Source organism: Schistocerca nitens, chromosome 3 (genome assembly GCF_023898315.1).
Source record: "Schistocerca nitens isolate TAMUIC-IGC-003100 chromosome 3, iqSchNite1.1, whole genome shotgun sequence".
NCBI classification, from domain to species: Eukaryota; Metazoa; Arthropoda; class Insecta; order Orthoptera; family Acrididae; genus Schistocerca; species Schistocerca nitens.
In genome coordinates this window covers 859110538-859130243 of record NC_064616.1, presented here as the reverse complement: position 1 = coordinate 859130243, position 19706 = coordinate 859110538, and the positions used below count along the sequence as shown (strand labels likewise).

At 41.1% G+C, this 19706-nt stretch overlaps 1 protein-coding gene across 2 annotated transcripts in view; it reads right to left on the bottom strand.

Annotated features, from left to right (window-relative positions):
• LOC126248888 (uncharacterized) overlaps nucleotides 1-19706 on the bottom strand; it is a 349630-nt gene that overhangs the window by 147651 nt on the left and 182273 nt on the right. For both annotated transcript variants that reach the window (XM_049950347.1, XM_049950348.1), the window contains exon 6: nucleotides 15518-15772. In XM_049950347.1, coding sequence (XP_049806304.1) covers nucleotides 15518-15772 — 255 coding nt within the window. The remainder of the gene's footprint in view (nucleotides 1-15517; nucleotides 15773-19706) is intronic.

The following is a 19706-nucleotide window of genomic DNA, read 5'->3' as shown; positions in this document are numbered from 1 at the left end:
CGTTTCAAAATGAAATGAACAGTCAATAGACCAATGTGCGCTGGGAAGTACGACTCGTATGCGACTCAACTGCGCATGCACATGAGCTCGCTTGCAACTGCTCAAACGAATATAATGTAAGAAGTTGTGACGTCATGCTCATTGGAGGCAATTTGTTGTCATGAGGCACTGCACAGTCTTCCTAAAGCCTTTGACACAATTTGCTGTTGGCAGATGCTTGTATGAGCACTGTGTTTTGATGTATGAATGCATGGTTTTGCGGCAATATGAATTAATAAAATTTTCTCAGACTTCCAACCGCGTCAGGTGGTTAAAATCCCACGAGCTTTCAACCGAGCTCTCCTCAGTCATTGTCAAGTGGCAAGAATGACTGCTGTGTTGCCATGGCTGCATCGTTATATAGCCACACAGCTGGCTGTGACATCACTAGTGCTCTCTTCCTTGCCATATATGGTAATGTTTTCATCCCGTTTTAACCTCGTGATGGCCGGGTCCCAGGCTGTGCTGAGCTGCAAAATGCCGTCTTTGTTGATGGTGTTTTCAGAGGTTTCTATTTCAATAGCTTCTTTTATGACGCTATCCCAAAATCCCTTCATCCTCATAACAACAGCTGTGTCATTGAATAGAATTCAGTGTCCATTTTCTAAGGCGTGTTTTGCCACGGCTGATTTTTCTGGATAGCATAGGTGTAAGCACCTATGCTATATAATGACGCGGCCACTGCGACACAGCAGTCACTCTTACCACTTGACAATGACTGAGGAGAGTTCGGTCGAAAGCTCGTGGGATTTTAATAACCTGACGCAGCTGGAAGCCTGAGAAAATTTTATTAACTGTGTTTTGATGTTGTACATGGCGCATTTCCTGTGCAACTTAAGTCTTATTTTCGTCCCCCCCCCCCACTCATGTTTTGTTGCTGCAGTATTATTCTGCAGTAGCGAGATACAGTAATATCCTTTGTTAGAGTATTGATTCTTACCAGTCCAAGTTACAAAAATTTTGCTGAAAACTAAAACAATGAAAAATTCCCAGAATCCTAAAATATTCCTGGTTTTCTTTTCCAGTTTTCTCCCGGATGAAAAAATTCCCGGGTTTTTCCCAGATCTCCCGGTTGTCCAAGTCGTATACACCCTGCATAATGATACAATCCAAGATTCGAGCTCATCTTACGGCTTATCGATAGCCTTTTTCCACATACTATACACAAATGTAACGTGAACAGAGGATAATGATGTTGGTAGTTGGTAAACAAAGTACTTTCTGAAACTTCCTGGCAGATTACAACTGTATGCTTGACCAAGACTCGAACTCGGGACCTTTACCTTTCGCGGGCAAGTGCTCTACCATCTTAGCTACCCAAGTGCGACCCACGACCCATCCTCACAGCTTCAGTTCTGCCAGTACCTCATTTCCTACCGTCCAAACTTCACAGAAGCTCTTCTGCGAACCTTGCAGAACTAGCACTCCTGGAAGAAAGGATACTGCAGAGACATGGCTTAGCCACAGCCTGTGGGATGTTTTCAGAATGAGATTTTCACTCTGCAGCAGAGTGTGGGCTGATATGAAACTTCCTGGCAGATTAAAACTGTGTGCCGGACCGAGACTTGAACTCAGGATCTTTGCCTTTCGCGGGCGGCTGTGGGAGATGAGGAACTGGCAGAATTGAAGGTGCCAGCACAGGTCATGAGTCGCACTTGGGTAGCTTAGATGGTAGAGCACTTGCCTACGTAAGGCAAAGGTTTTGAGTTCGAGTCTCGGTCTGACACACAGTTTTAATCTGCTAGGAAGTTTCGTATCGGCGCACACTCCGCTGCAGAGTGAGAATCTCATTCTAGAAACATTCCCCACACTGTGGCTAATCCATGCCTCCACAACATCCTTTCTTCCAGGAGTGGTAGTTATGCACGATTCGCAGAAGAGCTTCTGTGAAGTTTGGAAAGTAGGAGATGAGGAACTGGTAGAAATGAAGCTGTGAGGACAGGTCATGAGTCGTGCTTTGGTAGCTCAGATGGTAGAGCACTTGTCCACGAAAGGCAAAGTTCCTCAGTTCGAGTCTCAGTCCGGCACACAGTTTTAATCTGCCAGTAAGTTTCATAACAGTGCATACACCACTGCAGTGTGAAAATCTCATTCTGGAAAGTACTTTCTGTCCCACATTGTAATGTGGCTTGCAGGCTCATATATATATAGAAACCAACTTACCAGGTTACTCTCAGAAGCTACAGAACACCTAACTCAATTTGGTATCCACTAATAATTCAGGTGGAAAACACTAGTGCAAAAGTCTACAGATATAACATGCAAAACTGTTTTATACAATTAAAAAATTCCTTTGAGTGCACTAATGCAGAGTGGTTTCATACTGGAGGGGATGTCAGGCAGTAACGTACTTTTGGTATGCTTTTGATACAGATCTACACTATCAGTGAATCAGTAAGACACACACTTACAGAATATCCTATTGGAGATTTGCCTTAACCCAAAAACTTCTATACCAATAAAGTAGTAGAATCACAAGATGTTAAACAGAGCAAAATAACTGTTCCAAATTGAAAAAATGCAAGCAGACTTGCACACCACGTATGTCTCCATCCATGTAGTTAATAAATAACACATACTAAAAATATAGATCACATATCTTACAGCACATTAAGAGCTACTATCACAATCTGTACAACATGTATTTGAAGAATATTCTGAAAACATTACTCCCAGTTATGTTTGTATCACAGAGGAACCATAAAAATTAAATTAGATAAAAGAATGACGAAAGAAGTCTTAGACTGCCATGACTTGTGAATAATGATCTTACAAGAGGAAGAATCCAGAGTATGTACAGATGTTTATGTGGCTATCTCTACAATGGGGTAGGGGTACAGGTATGGGTAGGGGGGAGGGGGAGGGGAGGGGAGGGGAGGGGAGAGAGAGAGAGAGAGAGAAAGAGAGAGAGAGAGAGGGTTTACAGAAAGATCAATAACTGGACACGAAACCATTCGTTAAGCTAGTGAGAACATGTTTGGTGGCTGTATCATACAAAATTTCCTTCAAGGTCTCATAGTGAGAGAGACATTGGTATGGAGAAGCTTTATATATTTACTATGTTACAGATGTTAATCAAAATCAGCAAGAAGCCATCCATAAAATCATACAGGGTGTATCACAAAGAATAACCTGATTTCAAAGCTCCATATTTATTGATAAAAACATACTATAAACATGGGATTGCTTGCAAAATACTCCCAAAATCTTAAACGTTTTAGCTAAGCTGTTACAAATGCTCTGAGTGTCCACCAGCTGCAGCACAAAGAACATCTAGATGATACCTAAATTCGTCATAAATTTTACACAATGTATCTGCTTTTACAGAAGTTGTGGCAACTCTTATTTTGTTCTTCACTTCTTTTATGTCACGAGGTAAAGGGGAGATGAACACACTTTCCTTCAAACATCCCCAAAAAAATTGTATGGGGTCATGTCTGGTGATCTTGGAGGCCAGGAATACAGGGCAGTGTCTTGGGATCCTACGCACCCTATCCAGCATTGAGGCAGAGTGTCATTGAGAAACTGGTATATGTTGTTATGCCAGTGTGGCAGACCCCATCCTGTTGAAGAGGAAGAGGAAGTCCTCAGAGTCCTCCTGATGTTGTGGAAAAAGCCACTTTGGCAGCATCTGAAGATAGCTCATTCGAGTTGCTGTGTTTTGCTCAAAAAAGAACGGACTGTTTGCTTTTTTATGAGAAATGGCACAAGAAACATTCAATTTAGGTGAGTCTCTTTTGTGCTCAATAATGTTATGAGAGTTCTGGAATCCCTATATGTGCATGTTATGTCAGTTTACTTTAATGCTCATGAAATGTTGTTTCAGGCCTGAAAATAAACCGTGGCAAAAATTTATCGTCTTCCATGTCCTCCAGCAGAGCACTGCTGATGTCCACCCGTTTACTAGTTACCACCAACCCAAAGAACTTGCACTAATTGTAGACTGTATGGTCTATAGACTAAACAATGCCTTAACACTCGCCAGATAGTGTATGAGGCATTGCATGTTCTCTGCTCGTGCGGTGAGTAGACTTTTGTGGACTTCTCTTCTCAACTGTTTGGCAACCTCTTTCCACACGATGTAATCAGAAGTGCAAGGTTGATTTGGATTCTTTTCACAAGCATCCCGTTTCTTCAAATTGGCAATGGCAATGACAAAGGTTTTTGGGTGCATGCAGATCAATGCCAAAATGTCTCCGAAAAGCATGCTGGACCAAAATCACTGATTCACTCTTTGCAAACTGTAGCACACAAAATGCCTTCTGTTGAGTGGCACCACTTCGGACTGACTGCAAACTGAGAAGACACACTGACATCTAACGGTGATTTTCAAAAACTCTAGGCCACACCCATTCAAACAACACACATATCCTTGCTGGCACTTCCCATGTTTCGTACTTATTATCATACAAACTCAGGTCATTCTTTTTGAAAAACCCTATATTTCAATAACATCTACTACTAAATTCAGCATTCCCCCCCCCCCCCCCCCCCCCAGAAGATAGATAAATATTCAAGTCATATGTTTACTGTTAAATAGGTGAAAAGACAATGGTAGATAATAAGAAATGCATTTAAATTCTGAGTTATTTGAAACCAGTGTGGGTGGCCTTCGAAAACAAGAATACCTGATTGATTCACAGAAAGAAAATTCACGAAGAAGATTCCACTTATGTCAAAGAAGAATAAACACATACAGAGATGCGTATTATTTTGCAAGGAAAAAAGTGCAACAACTTGTGTAGAACTGTACACTAAAGATTTTATCAATGTATACACCACTGAAGGTTCATTTTCAATGATCATGTGCACACATATTAAATAAGGTCTTATAATTATATAAAAAAGGTAATTGCAGACTATCTGGTTAGTTTAGAAGCAAGGTCCCATGTGTGTGTATGAACCGAATTACAACTAGCAGGATGGAGACAGACACACAAATATAGGTTTTAAGTTGTGCACTGAAAAGATATGTTCTCAGAGGTTCACAAGACTCAAAATACTTCTTAAACTGTTTGAATCTCTGATTACAATTTACTGATGACAAATAATACACAAAGACTTCAAAAAACTTCTGAATTTTGTAGGGAAATGTAGCATGAAATGGAACCTAAATATCAATACTAAGAAAGAAAAACATAAGATGATAACAAAAGAACTTTAGTTACTTCTAAATGTATCTCTGCCTATTTGTAGTTCACAAACATAAAAAGTAATGAAATTTAAGTTGCTGGAACAAAGATGATGTGACTTACCAAACGAAGGTGTTGGCAGGTCGATAGACACACAAACAAACACAAACATATACACAAAATTCAAGCTTTCGCAACCAACGGTTGCTTCGTCAGGAAAGAGGAAAGGAGAGGGGAAGATGAAAGGATGTGGGTTTTAAGGGAGAGGGTCAGGAGTCATTCCAATCCCGGGAGCGGAAAGACTTACCTTAGGGGGAAAAAAGGACAGGTATACACTCGCACACACACACACACATACATATCCATCCGCACATACACAGACACAAGCAGACATTTGGCCTTTACAAATGTCTGCTTGTGTCTGTGTATGTGCGGATGGATATGTGTGTGTGAGTGTGTGCGCGAGTGTATACCTGTCCTTTTTTCCCCCTAAGGTAAGTCTTTCCGCTCCCGGGATTGGAATGACACCTTACCCTCTCCCTTAAAACCCACATCCTTTCATCTTCCCCTCTCCTTCCCTCTTTCCTGATGAAGCAACCGTTGGTTGCGAAAGCTTGAATTTTGTGTGTATGTTTGTGTTTGTTTGTGTGTCTGTCGACCTGCCAGCACTTTCATTTGGTAAGTCACATCATCTTTGTTTTTAGATATATTTTTCCCACGTGGAATGTTTCCACAACAATGAAAATACATTGTTGTGGTACTTAGACTTTTTCTCCGTCTATTATTTTACTTGTCTGTTTGTTGCTGGAAAATTCACTTCCGGTTGCGCAACCTCGCTGATAAGGACTTCCTGTACAGCGTTAGTAGTCATTTCTTAAAATAGGCATTATGTAATCCTGTTTTCTGCAGCAACAAGGGACCTAGTATTACTAGGACCTTGTTGCAGAATATTCCCTTATTAGGTTATTTTTATTATTAGGGTAGATTGTTTTTACCTCAATAGATTAAAAACCTCAAAGTTCTGCTCAGAGAGATACAGAAGGCAATGTAGAAAATGGCCTCACGGTAAGTGAGGTCTCCTTCTCATGGTGAAGAAATTAGGCATATAGGTAGTTTACTATGTGGTGGTGGCTGTCCTGTAATGGGGTCGGTGGGCGGGTATTTTCATTGTTGTTTCCCTGATGTGACTTACCAAATGAAAGTGCTGGCAGGTCGACAGACACACAAACAAACACAAACATACACACAAAATTCAAGCTTTCGCAACAAACTGTTGCCTCATCAGGAAAGAGGGAAGGAGAGGGAAAGACGAAAGGATGTGGGTTTTAAGGGAGAGGGTAAGGAGTCATTCCAATCCCGGGAGTGGAAAGACTTACCTTAGGGGGAAGTTGCGAAAGCTTGAATTTTGTGTGTATGTTTGTGTTTGTTTGTGTGTCTGTCGACCTGCCAGCACTTTCATTTGGTAAGTCACATCATCTTTGTTTTTAGATATATTTTTCCTACGTGGAATGTTTCCCTCTATTATAACCATATATATATATATATATATATATATATATATATATATATATATATATACTCCTGGAAATGGAAAAAAGAACACATTGACACCGGTGTGTCAGACCCACCATACTTGCTCCGGACACTGCGAGAGGGCTGTACAAGCAATGATCACACGCACGGCACAGCGGACACACCAGGAACCGCGGTGTTGGCCGTCGAATGGCGCTAGCTGCGCAGCATTTGTGCACCGCCGCCGTCAGTGTCAGCCAGTTTGCCGTGGCATACGGAGCTCCATCGCAGTCTTTAACACTGGTAGCATGCCGCGACAGCGTGGACTTGAACCGTATGTGCAGTTGACGGACTTTGAGCGAGGGCGTATAGTGGGCATGCGGGAGGCCGGGTGGACGTACCGCCGAATTGCTCAACACGTGGGGCGTGAGGTCTCCACAGTACATCGATGTTGTCGCCAGTGGTCGGCGGAAGGTGCACGTGCCCGTCGACCTGGGACCGGACCGCAGCGACGCATGGATGCACGCCAAGACCGTAGGATCCTACGCAGTGCCGTAGGGGACTGCACCGCCACTTCCCAGCAAATTAGGGACACTGTTGCTCCTGGGGTATCGGCGAGGACCATTCGCAACCGTCTCCATGAAGCTGGGCTACGGTCCCGCACACCGTTAGGCCGTCTTCCGCTCACGCCCCAACATCGTGCAGCCCGCCTCCAGTGGTGTCGCGACAGGCGTGAATGGAGGGACGAATGGAGACGTTTCGTCTTCAGCGATGAGAGTCGCTTCTGCCTTGGTGCCAATGATGGTCGTATGCGTGTTTGGCGCCGTGCAGGTGAGCGCCACAATCAGGACTGCATACGACCGAGGCACACAGGGCCAACACCCGGCATCATGGTGTGGGGAGCGATCTTCTACACTGGCCGTACACCACTGGTGATCGTCGAGGGGACACTGAATAGTGCACGGTACATCCAAACCGTCATCGAACCCATCGTTCTACCATTCCTAGACCGGCAAGGGAACTTGCTGTTCCAACAGGACAATGCACGTCCGCATGTATCCCGTGCCACCCAACGTGCTCTAGAAGGTGTAAGTCAACTACCCTGGCCAGCAAGATCTCCGGATCTGTCCCCCATTGAGCATGTTTGGGACTGGATGGAGCGTCGTCTCACGCGGTCTGCACGTCCAGCACGAACGCTGGTCCAACTGAGGCGCCAGGTGGAAATGGCATGGCAAGCCGTTCCACAGGACTACATCCAGCATCTCTACGATCGTCTCCATGGGAGAACAGCAGCCTGCATTGCTGCGTAAGGTGGATATACACTGTACTAGTGCCGACATTGTGCATGCTCTGTTGCCTGTGTCTATGTGCCTGTGGTTCTGTCAGTGTGATCATGTGATGTATCTGACCCCAGAATGTGTCAATAAAGTTTCCCCTTCCTGGGACAATGAATTCACGGTGTTCTTATTTCAATTTCCAGGAGTGTATATACATATAATTTTTTTTTAAAGAATGTGATGCTGAGGATGTCATACAGTGTACATAACGTGTGCCTGTCGATTAATGTACTTTGTTAAACTACAGCAGAATATTGTATCTGCCATTTACGGCATGGAATAAAAGGACTCCATTCTGCTGTTTCAGTGTTCACATTCCACAGAATAATTAATCTTGCACTGACAGCAGCACAATACCAAAAAAATACATACTAAATGGCAGATGTAGATGACAGTTGTTATGTCTTACGTCTCACAACAGCAGCCAGCATCACAGTCAAAAGATTTAAGTACAGAGAGAAATTCATCCAATAAGAAATGAGCAATAAAAATCAATAGGAAGACTGCTTACAATGCTGAATGCTGACAGTTGCTCGATAAAAGTAAAATGGCCCATATACAAACAAGTATTTCTTTCAAGAATAATGGTTTAGGAGTTTTTTCTAGTTTTTCCACATACCAATAAGTATTTGTTTCCAAAATAATGATGTAGAATACTTTTTCTAGTTTTGACAAATACTCTCTACTGTAAGAATATGGGACAATTTTTTAAAACATTCTATACATGTGACAGTTCTAACAGTATTTTACTGAAAACTTATGCTTGCAATTATCAAACATCTGCATGTTCATACTTTCTGAATTTCATGTCTTCCCTTTTTATCTTTTTTATGTAACATTTCAAATATTATGTCTCTTCTTGTGAGTTTCACTTACCTGCACTTCTTGCTCCCAACTATGTCATGAAGGAACCTTCATTTTTTTTTAATCCCAAATTAATCACTATCTTCTCTCTCTTCAATTTCTCTACATATAGCTCTAACAAACAGTAATCATTGATGAAAACATTATGAGGATGAAAGCAGATGCAAAAAAGTAAAGTTGAATTATTAATTTATTTAAATTAAAAATGCAAACACACACTTTATTACTCCATATGTGTATATACTGATTTAGATACTCAGTAGTTCTTTGGCATGTAACACTAGATTTGACAGATGATAAATCAATTAATAGATCACAATCAAGTGAGATAACCATAAATCACTGCCTTCTAATGAGTGATTCATCATGATTAGCCTTCACTGGGTTGTACTGCTAAACATCAGTCCACTGATGTTTAGCAGTACCCAAGAATTATCTCCAAGTATTAAACAGTTATGGAAGGTGCTGGCCTAACTGAAACACATCTTTCAGGTAGTTCTCATATATGTCTGAGGATCATTGTGACCTACGCATTCAACTGATGCTATCACCTCGTCATGTGTCAATCATAAACTAACCCTAAGTTGCCAGGTATTGTAATCCATAGTGATAATAATGATAATGATAATAATCATAAACAAGAGTCTTGCATATCACACAAGCAAATGGCAGAAGAAAAGGTCAAAGAGTCCTGTTCCTATACTGTCAAGCTGTCAAAGAAACATTTCAGATGGCATGGAGGTCAGTACACCCACCAATGGTGACATCTCCCACACCACCAGTCTGTCAGCATGATACTTACAGCATTCATTCACACATATGATAATATTAAGAATTTCAAGCTTTCTTCAGCTGTAAACACTGTTGTTGTTGTTGAACTTGGCACTAATTTGCATCTCATCAAAGAATGAAACATTACTCCATTCAGTGTGCACCAAACCAAAATTTTGTATTCGTCTATTGTCTTGGGGCACTAAGATACCACATAGTAGGTCATGCACAACAGATTTACATACATACATGCCACCTTCACAAAGACAACTGCAGTATGTTTTGGTTTATATGCACCCTGCTGCTGTTTGTTGAACTAACTCCATGAGAATTGCACCTATAATCTATTTTGACAAGGTGTGAGCCTGCAATTAACTGTTGCTCATGGATGACCTCACATTGATTTCTGAAATTTTTTTGTGGTTTTCCCAGAAGATCACAATCATGAGATTATTCTTTGTGGCACTGTAATGGGACTTGTTCCCTCTTGCTGCAATCAAGTAACTTTTATCTCATCAATGGCTCACAGTGTCTCAGGAACAGTAACTCATAATTACAGAAAAGAAAAGGAAATAAGGTTAAAGAGTAACAGTCCAGTAACACAAGGTTGTTAGAGATGAAGCACTAGCTCTGAGAAGGGCGACGGGAAGAAGTTACTAACTGCCCCAGCTTTCATCAGAAGTTGTTTAGGGAAACCATAGAAAACAAACATCAGAATGACTTGATGAGAATTTAAAACCCATACCTAAAAAGTAAAAGTCTCTTGTATTAACTACTGCAACATCTTGCTTTGTAGGAAAAGGCCAGCATACCCTGCTCCATAACTTTATAGAGAAGAAAATGCTGAATCCATCTGACTCAACATTAACGGAAAGAAAGGTTTCTGCATAGCTTAAGGAGTAATACAAACACTACAACAAAAGAAAAGATTTTGCATGGCTTAGGTTCAATCTAGATGTGTACACATTAGATTGAAAGTTACCACTTGCTTTTCATGGAAATCATCTTAACTGATGACCATCAAGTGCACATGATGTAGAAACCTGCAGTTTCTAAAAAGAATTATGGGAGGTATTTGGGAAATTTTCTAATTTTCTTTCTGAGTTTTATACCAGCAATTTGAAAGTCAGTAGCACTTTTTGTTGACAGTCAAGGATTAAGTTTTTACGGTAGTAGTGACAGGAACAACCAAATGAAAACATTCACCGAAAGTGATTCTCATTTCCCAGTATGCTTGCTGAAAACAAAGACTTAGCTATCACGTAAATGTAAATATTTATGAAATAAATCATATGACCGAATAAAAAGTGATACTCAAGACAAATTTGATAAAAATAAACTTCCAACAAGTACCAGTATATGCTTAAAAAGCAAGTAATTAAGTAACTAAATAATTTTTAAAATTATGTCCCTAACGAACAGCAGAAGCGTTGAGTCATCAACAGGCACATACTGAAGAGAAAAAAACTTGCTGGGTTTTGGAATAAATGCTTTGTCAAGATAGAAAACACACACACACACACACACACACACACACACACACAGTGCCAGCTGGACTCACAATGCTGAGAACGCATTTCGGCAGGTGGACTAGGGTGAAGTGGAGATTGTGTCAGGTGGTGAGGGTAGAGGGAGAGGCAAGAGGCAGGAAAAGAGGTTTGAGGTGGGTAGCAAGTGGCTTGGATAGAGGCAGCAGGTTTTCTGGAAAGGAATGGGGGGAAGGAGGGGTGGCAGTTGCATGGACCAGGCATGTGGAAAACAGGTAACAAAGCCGGAGGGTACAGCGCAAGAGAAAGGTGACTTGGAAACATAGATTGGGAGGGGATGACAGGAAAAAGTAGTGGGGATCTGTAGGGTGGAGGGTGTTGGGACAGTGGGTTAATGGAGATTGAAGACAGGAGGGTTATGGGAATGAAGGATGTGTTGCAAGGATAACTCCCATTTGTATAGTCCAGAAAAGCTGTTGGTGGAAGGAAGGATCCAGTCCGCCCAGGTTGTGAAGTAGCCATTGAAATTAAGCATGTTGTGCTCTGCTGCACGTTGTGCTACTGGATGGTCAACATTGTTCTTGACCATAGTTTGGCAATGGCCATTCTTTCTGGTAGACAGCTGTTTGGTTGCCATACTGACATAAAAGCTGTGTAGTTATTTCAGCAGAATTGGTATATGACATGGCTCCTTTCACAGGTGGCCCTGGTGGGGTAGGATAAGCATGTGACAGGACTGGAGCAAAAAGTGCTGGGTGAGAGGATTGGACAAGTCTTGCATATAGGTCTTCCACTGGGATATTATCCCTGTGGCAAGGAAGTGGGAGTGGGAGTGGCATAGGGACGGAGCAGGCTGTTGTCTAGATTGGGTGGGCAATGCACTACCACTTTTGGAGAGGTGGGAAGGATCTTGGGTAGGACATCCCTCATTTCCGGGCACAATGGAGGTTTCATCAGGGCCTTCACAGACAGGCACCCTCCCACAACCTGCAAACAGATTTCCCATGCCATATCCTCCCAGACCCCTAATCCCCCATCAGCCACAAGAACCAGTTACAAAGGAGTGTAGCCCTAAGCACCAATATCACCCTAGACTGGAACAGCTGAACCACATCCTTCACCTTCAGTGATCAAATCAATGTGGAAGACCCAAGTGCAAGATCTGTCTAATTCACCCTTGCAGTATTTCGTACTCCAATCCTGTCACAGACTTATCCTACTACATAAGAAGCAGGGCCAACTGTGAAAGCAGCAATCCTGCAATCACTGCACAGCTTTTAATGTCAATACAACAACCAACCACTTGTCCACAATAATGATGCCCACTGTCAAACTGTGGCACAACATGCAGTTGATCACAACATTCTCCATTTCAATGGTTGCTTCACAACCATGGTCATCTGGACCCTTCCCTTCACTACCAGCTTTTCTGAACTACGCAGATGGAAGTTATGCTTGCAACACATACTTCGCTCCCATAACCCTCCTAGCCTCAATCTCTGTTAACACACTGTCCCAACACCCTCCACCCAAGTTTCCCCTTGCTCTGGCCTGTCACTCCTTCCAACCCACGTCTCCACATCACTTTCATCATGCACTGGACCCCGCTGGCTCTTGTACCTGTGCATCACTTGTCTAGCCAATGCACCTGCCACCTTTCACTTTTACACTACTAGCCAGCCAACCTGCTATCTCCCTCTGAATCAGTAGCTACCCATGCCCAACTTCTCTTCCAGCCTCCTGCCTCTTCGTCCCTCCTCCTATTCATCATACCCGACACAACCCTCACCTGTCGAAACATAATCCCAGCATTGTGAATCCAGCTGGCACAACATAGGTGTGTGTTTTCATGTCCCCTCAGCATTTATCAAAAGTGAATTATTGAATTTTTAGAAATATATTTTGTATCTGACTCTCCCTGAAATAAGAGACATCATATGTCTTTAAATAAGTTGGCAATCCAAGTCACAGCTCATGTATGACTGGAAAGGCTGAACAAGTATGTCAGTGAAAACACTCCTACCTGGAGACTGAATGAAAACGTTCATGTAACTGACGTAACATCAGAGACTTTGTCAGTTGGTTGCCTCACATTAAATGAAACAACTCAAACTCTTAGAGTGAGTGCAAAATATTCTTATAACTGACATGGCAGTAGAGACTATTTCAATCAGTTGTTAGATTCCACTGAAAAAACCTACCGAATGAAAAAACAATAAACGGCCAGTATGTTGTTCAAACAACTCAGTTGTACCAACACTACACTGTACGCCCTGTCTAGTCATTAAAGTTAAGCAGCATTCCTTATACAGTCACCTGCTAACTTTAAAATTCAGCAATAATGTTAATAGTGCTAGAAGGTTTTGCAATACGTCCTGAATCTTGTCCACATAAGGAAATATTTATTACAAATGTCTCCCTTTGATCACTGCACAATCCACTATGGGAAGCTATCAGTAAGGGCCACACCTGCATCTTCCTGTGAGAGAAGTATATGAACAAAGCAGATTAGGAAGAGGTGTTGGTAACTGAAGACAGCCCTTTCTATGCTAAAATGTGTCATATCCCCTGAATTCACAATTTAGCCCAAGACAAGTGAACCTATTCCTGCAAAGTAGAATAAGCAAATAATTCTACAATGAGAAATGGTTAGGTGGAGACATGTGATAAGTTCCATATGTATGCCACTATCAGTGCTATCATCTAAGGCATTTCTTGAACCAAGCTGGGCAGTGTAAAAACAAGATGTGTTTCATTCAAGGGTCCCTACTGCAAACTTTAAAAGGTTTGTTTAATCTCATTCACCCTTTTTATCAAGCAAGTCAGTTGTCTGAATACCCTTATTTCATGATCCACCAATGTCACTTCTGAAAATGTAAACTGGTGATGAAACACACTTATTTCAATTTTAAAATAAATTTAAAAAAATATTGTGGTCTTTACAACTGAAATAATGGTATTTTAAAGCTATTTAAATCATATTAACAGCACAAGGAGAGAACTTGCAGCCCAGTAAAATTTTACAGTTCTGAAGATATTCTAACACAAATGTGCCCTTTCTTACAACTGGTCTTTCTTTGTTATTACAGCCTGATATGAAATTCCGTATCACACTCTTAAAAACTTATATTTGATGTTAGCACCATCAGCATGTCGAAGCTAATGGAATTTCTATTCTGAGGGGCTACAAGGTTCATTTTTGTCTCACAAGAGGTAATGTACTAGTCTGCTGAGCCACAGTCCTGCTTCCCTGAACGAACTTAATTAATCTATGATATGACACAGTACACAGAAGACTACATTCCTACATTCAGGATACATGTGTATCCTAATGTGTTTCACTCTCTCTCTCTCTCTCTCTCGCACACACACACACACACACACACACACAAATAGTACTGATGCTAGAAGGCAAAAAAGTCAATTTTACTCTTCCTCTCATACCAGTTGAGTCAGCTCAAATTCAACAGATCACAGGTCACTGACATTGTTAAATCATACAAAGTACACAAGTCAATCCAAGACTGATACAATATTTGCAAGTCTCCAATGACCCTTTTCCAAAGAAAAGTTTGCATTTCTCATCATTTCACTATTAAATATTGCATTTATTTCTCACTTCCTCTTTTCCCCGTAACATAATCTTTATGCCCTGCCTCAAACAAAGAATGTCTGCTGGTCCTCAGAAACTAGAAAATGCTTCAACTCCATATGTTTCATAAGGGTTACTGGCTTGCAAATTAGATCAGTGGGTGCCCATTTGTCAATCTAAGACCATACTGTAAGTCAACTATCATTGCATGTGAAATATTTTCTCTACTCAGTAGCTTTAATGAGCAGAATCAGATTTTGAATGCCAACACTAATGCCTTTAATTTAAATCTGCCAAAAATCAACACATGTTGTAGAAATGACTTACTTTAAGGCAGCTATGAGTGCAATTACTTGTACTGTTTTGGTCATTCTTCAGATGGATTAATATATTTGCACTATTTCTGTTCCTTCCTCTACCTCTTGTGTCCTATGGCTGAACACCACCTTTCAACACTGAAATATGTTATAACAGACCAACGTCTTTTAAGAGGAACTACCCTTGTATAAACTTATATCTGCAGTCAGTTCTCTGACACAAAGACTATCTTGAACAAATGAACTTTATTCTAATCATGCACTTTTTACCTTCTCCTTGTCCCATTTAATTTGCTATATATAGTTGGCTGGAGACCATTCAAGATGGTAACATGCTTCAAAAAGAGTCAAAATAGGTATTAAACCATAAAAACAAACAGACAAAGCAAGAAACTGAAAACATTCAAGTCATACTCATTCCTTTTGCCAGCTTCTACTTCAAATTTGCAGCTTCGAGGACCATTACCTGTGAATTTGCTTCTCCTAACGGTTTCTTCTTGAAAAGAGGAGTGCTTGTAGACAGAGTAAGGCCCATGCCAGCTTCTCTATGTCTGTGATCAGCAGCAGGTTGCGGAGGTGGTGGGGAAAGGCCAGCTGGGTTTGTGTATCGGTGGCTGTGGTGATTGTGATGATGGTGTGGAGATTCTAAAAGACGATACCCTGATTCCAGTGATGTGCGGCTGTGCGATACTGAACTCGAGTCACTTGATCGCCCAGAATCCTGCAGTAATTTCAGATAAAACTTCTGATAATGTTAAAAGAACTATAATCATGTATACAGAGCACTCTGAAATGGATTAAATTGAGAAGAAATATTTTTGCAATAAATAAGAGAAAATAACTCATCACTGTTAGAACTAGAATCATTCCCAGCAATGAGGGACAGACACACACACACACACACACACACACACACACACACACACACACACACACACACACAGAGAGAGAGAGAGAGAGAGAGAGAGAGAGAGAGAGAGAATGGGGAGACGGGAGGGGAGGGGAGGGGAGGAGGAGGAGGGAGAGGGTGGTGGTGAAGGAAAGACACACATGTGAACAGCGTTCAAAATTTATGATTTCAAGCAATAGGCTGGTTACAAAACAGTCCAATACAGATATACTCTGTAAACACAAAACTTATGAAAAATTAAAAGACAAGGATGGGGTTTAAGTTGTACTAGAAACAGTATATCTAGAATGATTTTGCACTCAGAAGCAGAGGGTACAGTGAACAGAAACTTCCTGGCTGACTAAAACTGTGTGTCAGACCAGGACTCAAACCTGGCTTTTGTGGGCAAATGTCCCACTGGATAGCTAATCCAGGCATGACTCACAACTCATTCTCAGAGCTTTACTTCTGCCAGTACCTCTCCCCTACTTTTCAGACTTTACAGGGCTCTTTGGTAAAGTAGGAGAGGTACTGGCAGATATAAACCTGAGGCAGCAGGCTCTGAGTTATGCCTAGAAAGCTCGGTCGGGAAAGCATTAGGCTGTCAAAGACAAAGGTTCCAGGTTGAAGTCCCCATCTGGCACAGACTTTTAATCTGCTACAAATGGATTGGACATGTGAATAAAACTCTGAAACAGCTAAACAGATTAGTTTTAAAACATCCCGTTAGTGGTCACTACTAAAACAAGGCAGGCATACTGCTAAAACACTAACACTAAGAATATATATTTATATACAAAAAAGTGATAATACTGAAGTAAGATGGAGGAACACAGAAACATAAAACATAAATACCACGTATTATGATTCAACTTCTACTTGCCAGATGACAACAAGCATTCACGTGAACAAAAGGTGAAAAGAACATTACTTTTTAATGGCAAAAAGTGAGAGGAAGGGGTAGGGAAATGTAAATATTTGGGAAGCACATAGGAAAGTCTACCAAGACCATGAATCAAGAAAGTAGGTTCACACAAACACAGAGAGGGGGTACATTCAGAATTTCAGTGTTAAGTAGGTAACCAAGTCCCTTTAGGAAAATATTGGGTTGGCGATTGAGTTCCTAGAATTTTTCCGTAAGTTTAAAAAACACAAATGATACACATAATAGGGACAATAGTCATCAATAATATATTTTCCTTCACAATTTACAATAGTCTGTCGACCCCGGGGTAAATTTTCGATTCTATGACTGCAGAAATCCCATGGTTTTGAGGTGAAGAACTCACTGAGCCATGTTACGAGTGCATTTTTATCCAGAAGGGAAGTTCCTTGAAGGTTGTTTGATGGAGAGTGGAAAAAGTGAAAATCTGAGGTTGCAAGATGAAGTCTATAAGGTGGGTGTGGAATGACTTTCAACCCAATTTGTTAGTCTAGCAGAACACAGGTGGGTATTATCATGAGTCACAACACTTCACATAGTCTTTCTGGTTGTTGTTGTTGTTGTTGTGCTGCATCTGCAAGATGTCTCAGTTGTTGACAATAAATGTCAGTGATGGTACACCTAGGGGGAAGCAATTTGTAGTACATCACGTTGTCACAGTCTGCAAGACATTTCAGTTGTTGACAATAAATATCAGCAGTGATGGGTACACCTAGGGGGAAGTAATTTGTAGTATACCACACCGCCACTGTTACACAAGATGTGTAACATTATCTTTCGTAGACATGTGCAGGTCTTTGTATGGGAAGTTGCTGCTTTGTTTGGGCTCAACCATTCCTTTCTTTTCCTTATGTCAGCATGAAGACACCATTTCTCGTCAGCAACAATAACAATGAATAGGATTGGTCAGTGTTGTTGATGAGCCAATTGATGACAAGCAAGCAGAGATGCAGGTATGGCCACTCACTGATTTTTGCAATTTTGGCTTAGAGCATATAATACTCATACACTCAATTTTTGAACCTTCCCAACTGCATGCAAACGTCGCACAATGATCACAGTTCATCACAGTTGCCAAGTCTCGAGTACACTGACATGAATCATTGTGAATTAATGCATTCAAAGAATCTTCATCAAACCCCAAACGTCTTCCTCAATGTGGAGAGTCACTAATGTCGAAACAATCCTTAAAACGAGAAAACTATTTTCTTGTTGTGCTCTGTCCAATGGCATTATCCCCATACAGGACACTAATGTTTCTGGCTGCCTCTGCTGTTGTCAACCCTCTACTGAACTCAAACAGAAGACTATGTCAGAAATGTTCCAATTTCTCCACTTTGCACTCCATTTTCTAGTGTCGTCAGCTCCTCTCAGTATCTCCAAATGACAAAATGTAAACTCAAATAGCAACAGTGAACTACAAATAAAAAAATGACATTCAATACATAAACCCATAGCAATCGGAAAATTGGAATACAAACTGCAAAGCAAATACACTATGAACTTAAGCACAAATCTAATAGCTATGTCAGGTCAGAAAAGGATGCCTAGTGCACTTTGCATGTTTGTTGTGGGCCTCATCCCCCCCCCCCCTCCCCTCCCTGGCCCATGTGGAGAAAATTCTGTCAGCAGTTACTAAGTACACTGGTGCAGTCAGCTGCAAATTGTGGCTCACCAATGGTGCTTATCACTGAATTTAATGACCAATCTGCAGTTTGTTTAAATGACTAGGTAAAGTGGGGAAGACAGCTAGCTTCTCTCACAAGTTGGAAACACAACTTGTAATGTAGAAGTAAATAAATTTAAGACCATCTAGAATATATCAGGCATGTGCTACATGCAAAAAGTGGCTTCTCATGTACCAGAGTACATATGGTATGGGCATGTGAAATTTTTTTACTTAGTTTTAGGTCAGAGAAACCCACCAAAGGCCTAATAATCAATTATGTGCTGTGCTCTGAGAGATGAGTAAATCACTCATTTTAATTAAACTCATTTTTATAAGACACAAAGAATAAGTGTTAAAAGGTATTTACTACCTCCAGAAGTGTCAACGATTGCATCACAGAATCATCTCATATATTACATCTAAATGTAACATCTCCACTTCTTAAAGCACCTTACAGAATGTAGCAGAGGTTATAGCATTATACCATTTTAATTTCCCGGTTTCCTGTTCCAGTCATGAAAACAGCACAAGGCGAACAAATGCCAATAAGTTTCTTTATAAGCTCGGATTATTATGTTTCCTAGAATTTTCCAATGAATCTCAGTCTGGCATTTTCCCAACTTCCAAGATGACTTACCTGGTCATCCTAGTTTGTTTTTGTTGAGGGTCAACTGCCAGTTATTGCACCAAGTGCCAATCCTCTGCGAGACTTCCTCCATTTGGCTACAATTTTATGGTGTTATAACTTCCCTACATTGATCAGCAGTCTGGTCAAATAGCATCAACGAGCTTCCAGCACCATCCACAAGGTCGTAATCCAATGTTTGTGTAAGCTCACTACCAAATGCAATTCATTCATGAAGAAAGTAGTTTACACAAACCACATTTGACTGCTTCTAGATTATTGCTCACTGTCTGGAGAAGAGAAGATTCAAAGAAGAGCTGTGCATGTTTTCATGGATTCATTTTGTTGGCATGAGAGCACAATGGAGATATTCATCCCACTGTAATGGCAGATTCTCCACCAGGGCACTGTGCACCACAGTAAGGCCTAGTGTTAAAAAACTCTGAGTGTACATTGCAAGGAGAGTACGGGAAAATACGAATTCCCTCCAAATATACTTCGTGAAATGACCATGACGGTAAACTTTGTG